We start from the raw sequence: 15,049 nt of genomic DNA, 5'->3' as shown, positions 1-15,049 counted from the left end.
TAGCACAGTCAGAAATACAACTACTAATTTTTTAATTGTTAAGAGTGAGATGAATAGGATAAAAGCAAAAAAATATATGTTATATACAGTGCCTTGCGAAAGTATTCGGCCCCCTTGAACTTTGCGACCTTTTGCCACATTTCAGGCTTCAAACATAAAGATATAAAACTGTATTTTTTTGTGAAGAATCAACAACAAGTGGGACACAATCATGAAGTGGAACAACATTTATTGGATATTTCAAACTTTTTTAACAAATCAAAAACTGAAAAATTGGGCGTGCAAAATGATTCAGCCCCTTTACTTTCAGTGAAGCAAACTCTCTCCAGAAGTTCAGTGAGGATCTCTGAATGATCCAATGTTGACCTAAATGACTAATGATGATAAATACAATCCACCTGTGTGTAATCAAGTCTCCGTATAAATGCACCTGCACTGTGATAGTCTCAGAGGTCCGTTAAAAGCGCAGAGAGCATCATGAAGAACAAGGAACACACCAGGCAGGTCCGAGATACTGTTGTGAAGAAGTTTAAAGCCGGATTTGGATACAAATAGATTTCCCAAGCTTTAAACATCCCAAGGAGCACTGTGCAAACGATAATATTGAAATGGAAGGAGTGTCAGACCACTGCAAATCTACCAAGACCTGGCCGTCCCTCTAAACTTTCAGCTCATACAAGGAGAAGACTGATCAGAGATGCAGCCAAGAGGCCCATGATCACTCTGGATGAACTGCAGAGATCTACAGCTGAGGTGGGAGACTCTGTCCATAGGACAACAATCAGTCGTATATTGCACAAATATGGCCTTTATGGAAGAGTGGCAAGAAGAAAGCCATTTCTTAAAGATATCCATAAAAAGTGTTGTTTAAAGTTTGCCACAAGCCACATGGGAGACACACCAAACATGTGGAAGAAGGTGCTCTGGTCAGATGAAACCAAAATTGAACTTTTTGGCAACAATGCAAAACGTTATGTTTGGCGTAAAAGCAACACAGCTGAACACACCATACCCACTGTCAAACATGGTGGTGGCAGCATCATGGTTTGGGCCTGCTTTTCTTCAGCAGGGACAGGGAAGATGGTTAAAATTGATGGGAAGATGGATGGAGCCAAATACAGGACCATTCTGAAGGAAAACCTGATGGAGTCTGCAAAAGACCTGAGACTGGGACAGAGATTTGTCTTCCAACAAGACAATGATCCAAAACATAAAGCAAAATCTACAATGGAATGGTTCAAAAATAAACATATCCAGGTGTTAGAATGGCCAAGTCAAAGTCCAGACCTGAATCCAATCGAGAATCTGTGGAAAAAAACTGAAAACTGCTGTTCACAAATGCTCTCCATCCAACCTCACTGAGCTCGAGCTGTTTTGCAAGGAGGAATGGGAAAAAATGTCAGTCTCTCGATGTGCAAAACTGATAGACATACCCCAAGCGACTTACAGCTGTAATCGCAGCAAAAGGTGGCGCTACAAAGTATTAACTTAAGGGGGCTGAATAATTTTGCACGCCCAATTTTTCAGTTTTTGATTTGTTAAAAAAGTTTGAAATATCCAATAAATGTCGTTCCACTTCATGATTGTGTCCCACTTGTTGTTGATTCTTCACAAAAAAATACAGTTTTATATCTTTATGTTTGAAGCCTGAAATGTGGCAAAAGGTCGCAAAGTTCAAGGGGGCCGAATACTTTCGCAAGGCACTGTATTATATTATATTATACACTACCGTTCACAAGTTTGGGGTCACTTAGACATTTCCTTGTTTTTGAAAGAAAAGCTAATTTTTTGTCCATTGAAATAACATAAAATTGATCAGAAATACAATGTAGACATTGTTAATGTAGTAAATGACCATTGTAGCTGGAAACGGCAGAGTTTTTACGGAATATCTACATAGGAGTACAAATGCCCATTTATCAGCAACCATCACTACTGTGTTCCAATGGCACGTTGTGTTAGCTATTCCAAGTTTATCATTTTAAAATGCTAATTGATCATTAGAAAACCCCGTTTGCAATTATGTTAGCACAGCTGAAATCTGTTGTTTTGATTTAAGAAGCAATAAAACTCGCCTTCTTTAGACTAGTTGAGTATCTGGAGTATCAGCATTTGTTGGTTCGATTACAGGCTCAAAATGTCCAGAAACAAAGACCTTTCTTCTGAAACTCATCTGTCTATTCTTGTTCTGAGAAATTAAGGCTATGGGAGAAATTGCCAAAACACTGAAGATCTGGTACAATACTGTGTACTCCCTTCACAGAACAGCGCAAACTGGCTCTAACCTCAATAGAAAGAGGGATGGGAGGCCCCGGTGCACAACTGAGCCAGAGGACAAGTACATTAGAGTGTCTAGTTTGAGAAACAGACACCTCACAAGTCCTCAACTGGTACCCGCAAAACACCAGTCTCAGCATCAACAGTGAAGAGGCGAATCTGGGATGCTGGACTTCTAGGCAGAGTTCCTCTGTCCAGTATCTCTGTTCTTTTGCCCATCTTAATCTTTTATTTTTATTGGCCAGTCTGAGATATGGCTTTTTCTTTGCAACTCTGCCTAGAAGCAGAGTACAATAGGTGTGTGTGTGTGTGCTTGTGTCCATGTTTTGGAACTACTGAACGTAACGCGCCAATGTATACTGAGATTTTTTTATATAAATATGATCTTTATCGAACAAAACATACATCTATTGTGTAACATGAAGTCCTATGAGTGTCATATATGAAGAGGGTAGAGGTGGGTGAGTGGGGGTGTTAGGGGTGGTGAGGGGCTGCAGTTTCTCTCTAGGAGTCTCTACAGTCTGCTCTATCTGCTGTAGCACCCTCTTGATGACAGACAACTCCTTTGCCATCTCCTCCTTTACCTGCACCAGCTCTCTCTTCATGGTGGCTTTTACCTCCTCAAGCGCTATGGTAAGGCTCTCTCTCAGCTCCTAGACAGAGTTCTTCAGCTGGGACCTGCACTGGTTGATCCTGTCCTGTAGAAGCTCTGTGTCTGGGCTGTAGGTGGTGTAGCTGAGGGGCTGCTCCTTTAGGTCAGTAACCCATACCTCTAACTCTAACAGAGAGAGCCTGTATCTCAGCAGGCTGATGGTGGTCTTGACTATGTTGGTTGTAGGCAGGTAGGGGGCAGGATAGACCTGTTGTGTGGTTGTAGGTCTGGGCCTGGGCTCGTGCTGTTGGGGTGCCTGAGGAGAGAGGTCGGGGGGGGCTGTCCTTGTCTTTTTTGTATTCCGCTATCTTCCTTAGGGTGGGGAAGTCCTGCACAAAAGAGCTGAGTGCAGCGTCACTGCCCTGGACCATGATAATGCCGTTCTGGTGCATGTTTACCATCAGAAACCTGTTTTCCTGGTCCTTCTCGCTGTCCTCAAAAATGTGTATTTGCCTTCCCTTGCAGATGCCTTTCTTTGTTGTACAACTGAAATGCCTGGTTCCAGCTGTAGTGTGGTCTGTGTAAAATAACAGGTTTGTAACAGTCCTGTTGTGTGAGCAGTCTGCAAAGAAAGCATCCCGGTTCTCCATCAGAATTCTGTGTTTAAAATGGATTCTTCCCTTCTCTGATTTGATTTCTGCTTGAAATTCAAAAAAAGGGGGGAAAGTCTCTGTCTGCTGCTGCTGGTGTTGCCATGGTTACCAACCAGTAAACAGTTGGAGTTAGATGGTAAGCTAGCTGGCACATTTGATTTTGGCTAGCTAGCAAGGTTAAGATTGGTCTTTTAATTAACTTTCTGTCAATCTTGTCCTTCTGTGTTGATCTTCAGTTGTACAATTTGGTTACCTATACATGTATTGCTAATTTAAATGTGTTAATCTCACTCTTAACAACCAGAACGTTATAAAAAGTCAGGAGCTGTTCTTCTGCATGACTTCTCTCTCTCTCTCTCTATCCATCTCTCTCTCTCTCTCTGTCTCTATCTCGCTCTCCCGTTCTCCCTCACTCTCTCTCAATCACTCGCTATCCATCTCCCTAATCCATTTAGCCACAATTAATAAAATAATTCAGAGTATAGTATGATGCAATATTGTCTGAATGGATCCATCAGATGTTGTTGAAGAACAGATACTGTATCTCCTGTACTACACATTACCTTCAATAACATCACCTTCACAGGCTTTCTCCAATTACCCCCAATTACCTGCTCCCCAAGTTATCCTCCAATAACAAGTCCCCAATTAACCCCCTCCTGCCCCTCCCTCCCTACAAGCACCCCCTGGTGGCCGTGTGCTTGTTTTTTAGCCGGGGGCTCATTTCTCCCTATATCAGCAGTTCCCCTTCTCTCCTCTTCCTCTCCCTCTTTCACTCTCACACTCTCTGCAGGAGATACCAGACTGACAGACACTCATCCTCTCTCTCTCTCTCTCTCTCTCTCTGTCTGCCTGTCTCATCAGGATAAGATTTACTGTTGCTAGGTAGGGAGGAGGTAGAACAAGGTTTTGTGTGTCTATCGCTGTTTTTTCATGTCTGGTTACAGGTGTCTGTGTTGTATGGTGTATATTTTCATTGCAAGCACTTTTTGATCATGTTTTATGTCTACAGAGTGTTCTGTCTACAAGGTCTTGATTTGGTCTCTCTCCAACAGGTGACGGAACTCTCCCAGTCTTCGGCCTTGTCTCTCTCCAGGTGATGAGCCTCTGGGGCTGGCTGTGGCTGCTCTACTGTCTCCATGTCCCTGGGTCTGTCTGGGGTCTGGATGGAGGTGGAGAGGGGGCCTGTCGGCTGATAGCTAAGCCCGTCTCGGGCAGTGTTTATCAGGCAGGAGATGTGGTCATTGGGGGCCTGTTCCCGATCCATGTAGAAGCCCCTCTACCAGAGCAGGAGTTCAGGAGCATTAAGGGAAATTCTACCTGTACAATGTATGCAGCTTGTGTGATAGCAGCTTTTTGTCATTGTGTTTTAACTTGAAGGTAATGTGTATTCAGTTTAACTCTTATCTCTCTGTTTCTTCCTTTCTTCTGTCTGTCAGTTTCAAACAGCGTGCTTACCGCTGGCTCCAGACTATGATCTTTGCTGTGGAGGAGATTAACCGTGACCCAGCCCTCCTGCCTAACCTCACCCTGGGGTTCCTGGCTTCTGACACATGCCGGTCAGAGGGCACCACCCTGGGGGCAGCCCTTGCCATGGTGACCGGCAAGGAGACCTCCGTGGTGGAAACAGATTGTGGCACAACCCCTGAGGTTCCCGTCATCATCGGGGATGCCCGCTCCACAGCCTCCATCGTGGTGGCACAGACCCTCGGGCCGTTTGATTTACCCATGGTGAGGCAGGGGTTGGATTACAGGTTGGGATGAGATGATGACTCTTTTCACATTACATTTCAATCTTTTTCTAGATTTCACTCTCTCTAAAGTTTAATTCCTTCTCCATCTGCTCTCTGACTTTTACAAATTATAATTATCCTTGACTCTCTCTCTCTCTATCTCTCTCTCTCTCTCTCTCTCTCTCTCTCTCTCTCTCTCTCTCTGTCTGTTCTCTCCCAGGTGAGTTACTTAGCCACCTGTACGTGTTTGAGTGACAACTGGAAGTACCCCTCATTCTTCCGTACTGTACCCAGCGATGCCTTCCAGGCTCGGGGCATGGCCAAGCTTCTGCGTCTGCAGAGATGGGTGTGGGTGGGACTGGTGTCAGAGGATGATGACTATGGCAAGTTTGGGGTTCAGCTGCTTCTCCAAGAGCTCCAAGGATCTGGGGTGTGTGTCGCCTACTCTGAGGTCCTCCCCAAGGTACGACCTCACACTTATGATCTGACAATAAACTCTCTCTTTTGCTCTGACTCCTTCTCTCTTCTAATCTAATAGAAACACTCTCTCTGATTTTCTCTGACTCTCTTACCTTTCTCTCACTGATGGTCATCTCCAAGGTACCGTCTAAGAGAAAAATCAGGCACATTGTGGACACCATCAGAGGATCTACTGCCAGAGTGGTGGTGGCGTTTGTAGGATTCACAGGTCATTCAGGGGTGAGCAATTACCAGTCAGAGTATTGTTAATGATTTGTAACACAGCTGTAGCAGTGTCCTTGTGTCTTACCGTGTCTTGATGCCCTTTAAAGACACAATCATTTCCTAATTGATAATCTTGCATTTCATCTTGACTATCTTGATCTTTTTAACAATTTCATTCTCCAGGCCCTGATGGAAGAGGTTGTCCGTCAGAACATTACAGATAAGCAGTGGATTGCCTCAGAGGCCTGGGTCACCTACTCTACTATTGCCTCCCCGAAAAACATGCCCTCTCTTGCCGGGACAATTGGTTTTGCCCTGAAGAAAGCTGACATTCCCGGCCTGGGGCCTTTCCTAACACGCCTACATCCAGACGGGGACTACCAGAAGTCCGACCCCTTCCTGAGGGAATTGTGGGAGGAGATGTTTGGGTGTTCTCTGGGGGTTGACCTCAGCGTGACGCTGTCGTCCAGACAGTGTACTGGGTCAGAGGTCATACGTGAGGGAGAATTTACACCTAAATCTCAGTTTTTTGTCCTGATTCCCAATGTTATCTCAGTAAAATGAAGTGTCAATCCTAGGTGAAGGGGAGAGCCAGTATGCTGACGTATTTCAGCTGAGAGCCAGTTATAATGTGTACAAGGCTGTGTACGCCATCGCCTACGCCATACAGGATATGATGGCCTGTCGACCAGGGGACGGAGTCTTTAATGGTGGACAGTGCCCTGATATCAGGAAGCTTCAGCCCAGCCAGGTGAGAATAACATGTTGATCTGTTTTCAAGTTAAGAACACTAATGTTTCCAGTCAGGATACAGTGAAAACACTTTGTAAGGTTTGAATACTAAAGAACAAAAGCCACAACTGGTTCTAACTCTTAATCCTGTTCCAATGCCCTTTTCTCTTTGAGATTGTTCATTACCTGAGGGGAGTGAACTTCAGTACTCCTGTGGGGGAATCTTTCCACTTCGACATTAATGGTGATCCGCCTGCCTCTTATGACATCATCAACTGGCATGTGACCCCCGAGGGGACGGCAGAGTTTGTCCAGGTCGGACATTTTCTGTCCTCTGAGGGATCGGACGACCAGTTTCACATCGACATGGATAAAGTGGTGTGGGGTGGGGGCAGCGGAAATGAGGTGAAAACTGTTCAGTTTAGTTTCACTGTGTGTGTGTGTGTGTGTTTGTGTTTATATGCGTGTGCATGTGCGTGTGTGTTTGTGTGTGTGAGTGAGTGATAGAGATTTATTTAGTTTATTACCCTGAGGCAGGCATTCAGAAAAGAGAAAGACATAAAGAAGACCAAATAAATAACAGGGGAATGGTATCTCAGACAGAAAGTCCACATGAACGGTGTCTGAACACTTTTTTTAACAAGTCAGTTAAGAACATCTTCTCATTTACAATGATGGCCAACCCCAGCCAAACCCAGAAGACACTCCCAATCACAGCCAAATGTAATACAGCTTGGATTCGAACCAGGGACTGTAGTGACGCCTCTTGATGATTGATATGCAGTGCCTTAGAACCGGGGGAACATGATACTGAATTTGAGATGTTTGTATGGTCATATTCCTGACATAGTCTCCAGAGGGGCCCAGCAAGCCTGCCTGTCTGTGTAATAATGATGATAATAGCAATGATGATGATGTTGATCAAATCAAATCAAATCAAATGTATTTCTATAGCCCTTCGTACATCAGCTGATATCTCAAAGTGCTGTACAGAAACCCAGCCTAAAACCACAAACAGCAGGCAATGCAGGTGTAGAAGCAGACATGATGATGATAACTTCTTCCTCTCCCCCCTCTGGTAGGTCCCTGTGTCTGTATGCAGTGCTGACTGTCCCCCTGGTACCAGGCATGCGGTACAGAAGGGGAGGCCTGTGTGCTGCTTTGACTGTCTGTCCTGTGCTGAGGGAGAGATCAGCAACACAACAGGTAGTCTATCAACTGTTCTGATTCCAATTCATATTTTTCCTCAACCCTGATTGGTCCTGATTTGGACTCCTCATTCTTCTTCCTTCTCTATCAGGGTCAGTTGAGTGTATTAGGTGTCCGGAGCGGTTCTGGTCCAACCCTGATCGTACGGCCTGCATCCCCCAGCTGGTGGACTTCCTCTCCTACAGCGACACCATGGGCGTCATCCTGTCTGTCATCTCAGTTTCCGGGGCAACACTCACAGCCGGTGCCCTGGCCACCTTCCTCTACCATCGTCACACGGCCCTGGTGAGTTGAATCATATGATCATTTATAGAGGTACTGGACAGAGACGAGATTGTGTCATATGATTTCTGACATCTCTCAGTCTAATTTATCTTTCTCTGTCTCGTTCCAGGTGAAAGCCAACAACTCTGAGCTCAGCTTCCTGCTCCTTCTGTCCCTCAAGCTCTGCTTCCTGTGTGCTCTGGTTTTCATTGGCCAGCCGAAGCCGTGGACGTGCATGCTGAGACACACCCTGTTTGGTATAAGTTTTGTGTTCTGCATCTCCTGTCTGCTCAGCAGGACTGTGGTGGTGCTGGTGGCCTTCAGGGCCACTCTGCCTGGAGAGAACCTGATGAGATACTTCAGCCCCACCCAGCAAAGGATGGGTATCTCACTCTGCACACTCATCCAGGTGAACATCTAGTTTTTACTATATTCTTTAGGAATGTAGTTGTTTCCTTCATTGACCATATTATTTGTTGTTGTGATAACTGTGCTTGCGTTTTTCTTCCACCTCCGTTCCCTTCCACAGGTGCTGATCTGTGTATTGTGGCTGGCCTTAGCTCCACCCCGACCTGCTGAGAGGGGGGACAGAGAGGGTCGGGGGCCGAGGGTCGTCCTGGAGTGTGAGGTGGGTTCTGTGGTCGGCTTCTCTCTGGTGCTGGGCTACATCGGCCTGCTGGCCTCCCTCTGTCTACTCTTAGCCTTCCTGGCCAGGAAACTCCCAGACAACTTCAACGAGGCCAAGTTCATCACGTTCAGCATGCTGATCTTCTGTGCCGTGTGGATCTCCTTCATCCCTGCCTACGTCAGCTCTCCTGGGAAGTACACAGTAGCTGTAGAGATCTTTGCCATCCTGGCCTCCAGCTTTGGGCTGCTGTTCTGTCTGTTTGCTCCAAAGTGTTACATCATCCTTCTGAGACCAGAGAGAAACACCAAGAAACACATGATGTCCAAATAGAAACCACCAAGAAACACATGATGTCCAATTAGAAACCACCAAGAAACACATGATGTCCAAATAGAAACCACCAAGAAACACATGATGTCCAATTAGAAACCACCAAGAAACACATGATGTCCAATTAGAAACAACCAAGAAACACATGATGTCCAATTAGAAACCATTAAGAAACACATGATGGACAAATATTAACTTACACTTACTCAAATCGGGATTTCAACAGGGGAATGTCCATTCTCTTTTGAAACATTAATTTCCTGCAATACCTTCACTATATTACTTTGTTAATATTAGTGTGTTCTTATAATGTGTCAGAATGAAATACGTCTATATGAACAATCCAATAAAGTTTACTTAGTGTCTACTCATGCTGGAAGAGTTAGTATTGAGTCTGTCTGACAGAACTTAGACCCCCTACACATGATTCCTTCGTCACCCAGTCAGTGTGTAAGTGTGTGTGATTGTGTGTGTGTGTGTGTGTGTGTGTGTGTGCGTATGAGTGTGTGTGTCCCACATCGTATACCAAAATGAAAACAGTAACATTCCACTGTATGTTTACCCACTGTGGGAACCTCTCCACTCCCCATCACTCCCTCTTCCCACCCAGAAGACTCAAGGCTGTAATCGCTGCCCATGGTGCTTTGACAAAGTACTCAGTAAAGGGTCTGAATACTTATGTAAAGGTGATAATTGTTTTTTTTTATTTTGTTTAAATTTGCATTCTACATACATACATTCACATATATACATTCTAAAAAACGATTTTTGCTTTGTCTTTATGGTGTATTGTGTGTAGATTTACGAGGGGGAAAAAACGTTTTACTCATGTTAGAATAAGGCTGGAACGTAACAAAACGTGGAAAAAGTCAAGGGGTCTGAATACTTTCCGAATACACTGTATGTTCTCATATTTCCAGAGTTGCAGGAGGGCTTTGGAAACCCATGTATGTATTTGTGACACCATATATTCTACATTTTGTGGAAGAACATGAACTGCTTTGGAGACACATAGTTGCAGGGAATGACAAACACATTTAATGTAGACCTAATACGGATTGTGTTCTTGAAGTTTTGTCAGGACGAAGCTGTTTTTGCTGCACATTGTGTTGCAGCCATCTGTGGCTAGACCGATGCAGTTTGTTGTCATCAAGAAACCTGAACAAGGCATTGGCAAAGGTCAGTGAATCAGCAGCTGGAATGATTATTATTCCTCCAAATGTGCTTATGATTTGAAAGAGTTTATTGCTGTGTTGTTTTACCAGAACACCCAGCTGCTTCTTAGTCGTGACATCAGTACTTTCATCAGTAATCAATGAGTAAGACACATTCCCAATGTCCTTTATTGGTTCCTCATGCACTGCAGGCCCTGTAACTGCATTTAGGAGTGCTGTGCATTTTTTTCTGTGAATAGTGATTCCTTTCTTTGCAATGTCTTCAACAAAACATCCCAAGTGATCTACAGTTGCAATGCTGGAGTGGCATTGGTTGCGTGTCCATCACATCTGCCAGTGTCACACCTCCGCATATGAGGTGAAAGGTGGCAGAGCTAGAGTGGTGTGTGCCAGACCATGAGAAATCCCGATAATCTGTCTTCTCAGGTAAACATCTGTAGCGTCCGACTGGTTTGACCTACAAAACTTTAACTACTTGGAAAGAGGAGACTTTCTCGAACACGTTGGTGTTCTCCGTTTTGCTCTACGACCCCCACAAGTATCAGGAGACTCTCATGAACACGTTGGCATTCTCCTTTTTGCTCCACAGCCCCCACAAGTATCAGGAGACTCTCATGAACACGTTGGCATTCTCCTTTTTGCTCCACAGCCCCCACAAGTATCAGGAGACTCTCACGAACACGTTGGCATTCTCCTTTTTGCTCCACAGCCCCCACAAGTATCAGGAGACTCTCACGAACACGTTGGCATTCTCCTTTTTGCTCCACGACCCCCACAAGTATCAGGAGACTCGTCTGAAGCCGGTACCATCGACGTGCCACTTCTGCTTCTTATGTTACATTTTGTTATTTATGAATGTGTTATTCAATGTGTTTCTATGGGCTATAGAAGTAAAGGCCACAATATATATTTTATCAAATACATTTGTTAAATATTTGTTTTATGAATAAAGAGGTCCTACATTTTTTTAAATCAAATAGGTAAATGACCAATAGTATGACTATCTTAAAAAAATGTAATGTCAGTTTAGAACCTCCCACGCAGCGCCTTAGATTCTGAAGAATTAACGGTGTTATTCCCATAGATAGTTCCTGTGTCAAACGATGTCCTGGCATTAGAAAACAAAGCAGCATTTATCTTGTGTTTCTCCATTTGTGAATGAGAAACAAGATCTAGTGGTGGTGGGCTTGGCTTTCTGATTTGCCTACAGGAAGCTTTTCTGTCAGCTCCTGGGATGCTCTGAATTAATTCCATTATACCCTGTTCTCTTTCCCAGTCTTTGCTCTTTTTTCAGCCATATTTTTCCCATTTACCTGGCATTCTGACGGTAGAACTGTGTCTAGCATTTACCTGGCATTCTGACGGTAGAACTGTGTCTAGCGTTTACCTGGCATTCTGACGGTAGAACTGTGTCTAGCCAGTACGCGAGCGTATCCAATCGGTTCCTCTGGCCTCAACTCTGGCACCACTGCTCATAGCTCTCTCTCTCTCTCTCTCCTCTGACTTCAACTTCTGGCAAATGTTAGCTAGCTAGCTACATAACCAGAGAGTTTCTCTGAAACTGTTGGATTACAATTTCTCAGTTTCTCTCCCTTGCTGTGTTGGCTGTAGTGATTGGTAGGACTGGGGGCATTGAGGAAACAGAAAAGAGGCAACAACATTTTTTGAGGGAGGAGTATGTAGCTAGCTAGTGTCGTTGGTTGAATCTCACGTCACTTGTCACGACGTGCTGACCTCCTCACACTGATGTGACTCATCTGCCTGCATCAGCTGCAGCGCTCTCTGTCTCAGCAGTACACACACACACGCCGCTCTGTACCATCCCAATGACTGTATATGAAACTCCCTTTGCACCACTCAACTTGGAAGTTGCCCACAAACCCACAAGCCGCGACCAATACATTGTCAACCGTGACATAATTTTAAAAAGTAGCCCAATTTAGCAGTAAAACTGAGGACATGGCAACCCTGGCATGCAAACATGGCATGCAACCCTGGCTTGTTACCCTGGCATGCAACCCTGGCATGCAACCCTGGCATGTAACCCTGGCTTGTAACCCTGGCCTGCAACCCTAGCATTTAACCCTGGCTTGTAACCCTGGCATGTAACCCTGGCTTGTAACCCTGGCATGCAACCCTGGTATGTAACCCTGGCTTGTAACCCTGGCATGCAACCCTGGCATGTAACCCTGGCAAGTTTTTTCGATGGCAGGATTTTTTATTTATTTAATTTCAACTTTATTTAACCAGTTAGGCTAGTTGAGAACAAGTTCTCATTCACAACTGCGACCTGGCCAAAATAAAGAAAAGCAGTGTGATACAATTAACATCACAGAGTTACACACAGAATAAACAAACATACAGTCAATAATGCAATAGAAAAAGTCTATACAATGTGTGCAAATGAGGTAGGATAAGGGAGGTAAGGCAATAAATAGGTAGTAGTGGCGAAATAACTACAATATTGCAATTAAACATTGGGGTGATAGATGTGCAGAATATGCGTGTGCAAGTAGAGATTCTAGGGTGCAAAGGAGCAACATTTTTTAAATAAATAACAATATGGGGTTGAGGGTAGTTGGATGGGCTATTTACAGGTGAGCTATGTTGTAACGATTGTCGTTGGTGGAAGAAGGAGTAGACCAAAGCGCAGCGTGGTACGTGTTCCTGATACCTTTAATAAACTGAACACTGAATACAAACAAACAAGAGAATACAGGAAAACCTGAAACAGTCCCGTATGGTGAAAACACTGAAACGGAAAATAACCACCCACAAACAAAAGTGGGAAAACAGGCTACCTAAGTATGGTTCTCAATCAGACAACGATCGACAGCTGCCTCTGATTGGGAACTATACCAGGCCAAACACAGAAATATAAACACAAGAACAAAATATAGAATGCCCACCCCAACTCACGCCCTGACCTAACTAAAATAGAAACATAATAAAGGAACTAAGGTCAGGACGTGACATATGTACAGCTGCAGTGATCTGTGAGCTGTTCTGACAGCTGGTGCTTAAAGGTAGTAAGGGAGATATGAGTCTCCAGCTTCAGTGATTTTTGCAGTTCGTTCCAGTCATTGGCAGCTTCGTCGGTGACCGGTGAAATATACCTGCTGGAGTGCGTGCTACAGGTGGGTGCTGCTATAGAGACCAGTGAAATATACCTGCTGGAGCGTGTGCTACGGGTGGGTGCTGCTATAGAGACCAGTGAAATATACCTGCTTGAGCGCGTGCTACAGGTGGGTGCTGCTACAGAGACCAGTGAAATATACCTGCTGGAGCGCGTGCTACAGGTGGGTGCTGCTGGTAGTATATGGGGCTTTGGTGACAAAACGGATGGCACTGTGATAGACTGCATCCAATTTGCTGAGCAGAGTGTTGGAGGCTATTTTGTAAATGACATCACCGAAGTCAAGGATCGGTTCCTTTGATTCTAGATTTAATTTTGGATTGGAGATGCTTAATGTGAGTCTGGAAGGAGAGTTTACAGTCTAACCAGACACCTAGGCATTTGTAGTTGTCCACATATTCTAAGTCAGAACCATCCAGAGGGGTGATGCTGGATGGGCGGGCAGGTGTGGGCAGCAATCGGTTGAAGAGCATGCATTTAGTTTAACTTGTGTTTAAGAGCAGTTGGAAGCCACGGAAGCAGAGTTGTATGTCATTGAAGCTCGTCTGGAGGTTAGTTAAAACTTGTTATTGCTGGGGGGCGGTTTTGAGTAGCTTGGATGAATAAGGTGCCCAGAGTAAACTGCCTGCAACTCAGGCTCAATTGCTAATATATATGCATATAATTAGTAGATTTGGATAGAAAACACTCAGATTCTAAAACTGTTTGAATGATGTCTTAGAGCAAATTAATTCCTTTAACATACTCAATGTTTAAATACCCATTTAAAATTAAACACTCTGTCAATTCATAAGGATTTGAAATTCCCTTATTATATAATGATAGACAGAGCCCAGTCTTAAAATCAGACAGCAGAGTTTATTCAAGAGAGTACTCAGTACTTACACATTTTACCACAGGTTATAAACTGAAAATGACGTCAGCGTTTTCTAAATGTTCCGTCTCTTCTTGACACTGGTAGAAAGGCTCTATACTTCTCAAGCCTTCCTTCCTCGCCTAGAGCCAAGGTCAGCCAGTGTAGATAAGCATTCTAGTCAGTCTGGAGATATAGTTAATTCATTTGTACCAAGGAACAGACCGTCATTGTTCTAAACTCTTGACCACATTCACCACATTATATTCAGTACTGGGATCGAGAAAGAAAATTCATACATGTACAGTAACATAATAGTATTCTGATTAGTACATATACAGTAACATAATAGTATTCTGATTAGTACATATACAGTAACATAATAGTATTCTGATTAGTACATCCTGATTGAAATGTATACATAATTAGTCATTATAGATAAAAATTCCCTTAACATATCCACCCTTTGATTAAATATTATACTTCCAATCACACATTATGTTGTTATATTAAAAAGCCTATTTCTATTTTTATTAGAAATATTTCTTGACATCAAACATCACCTAAACATAACCCCATACTTGCATTCGCCATAACTGTTTCTCAGGCCTACATCAGAATCACAACTCTTCTTATCAGGATTTTCGTTACAATCTTCATAAAAAAACAGTCTATTATTGAAACGGGATACAACCTAGCCTCCCTAAACATCAAAAATGGTCTCCTCAACCATAAATTCCCCGCAGATGAAGGATCCAGATTCGTCCACTTGTTCTGTAGACA

General features: G+C 43.9%; 1 protein-coding gene across 1 annotated transcript; it reads left to right on the top strand.

The window, feature by feature from the left end:
• Positions 1-2,877: 2,877 nt before the first annotated feature.
• Positions 2,878-9,394, top strand: LOC110507279 (extracellular calcium-sensing receptor-like). The gene is made up of 12 exons (XM_036965616.1): positions 2,878-2,910; positions 4,619-4,851; positions 4,962-5,253; positions 5,476-5,685; positions 5,856-5,954; positions 6,123-6,435; positions 6,518-6,690; positions 6,846-7,076; positions 7,754-7,877; positions 7,972-8,165; positions 8,275-8,553; positions 8,674-9,394. The coding sequence occupies exons 1-12, from the start codon at positions 2,881-2,883 to the stop codon at positions 9,100-9,102; spliced, it is 2,607 nt and encodes an 868-aa protein (XP_036821511.1). The 5' UTR covers positions 2,878-2,880; the 3' UTR covers positions 9,103-9,394.
• The last annotated feature ends 5,655 nt before the right edge of the window (positions 9,395-15,049 follow it).

Source organism: Oncorhynchus mykiss, chromosome 27, assembly GCF_013265735.2.
Source record: "Oncorhynchus mykiss isolate Arlee chromosome 27, USDA_OmykA_1.1, whole genome shotgun sequence".
In the NCBI taxonomy this organism is placed as follows: domain Eukaryota; kingdom Metazoa; phylum Chordata; class Actinopteri; order Salmoniformes; family Salmonidae; genus Oncorhynchus; species Oncorhynchus mykiss.
This window is presented reverse-complemented; position numbering and strand designations above follow the sequence as displayed.

Coding starts and splice junctions, on each gene's coding strand:
- LOC110507279 (XM_036965616.1), top strand. CDS start 2,881: ATGGTGGCTTTTACCTCCTCAAGCGCTATG. Junction 4,852..4,961: donor GGAAATTCTACCTGTACAAT/GTATGCAGCTTG, acceptor TCTGTCTGTCAG/TTTCAAACAGCGTGCTTACC. Junction 5,686..5,855: donor AAGAGCTCCAAGGATCTGGG/GTGTGTGTCGCC, acceptor GTCATCTCCAAG/GTACCGTCTAAGAGAAAAAT.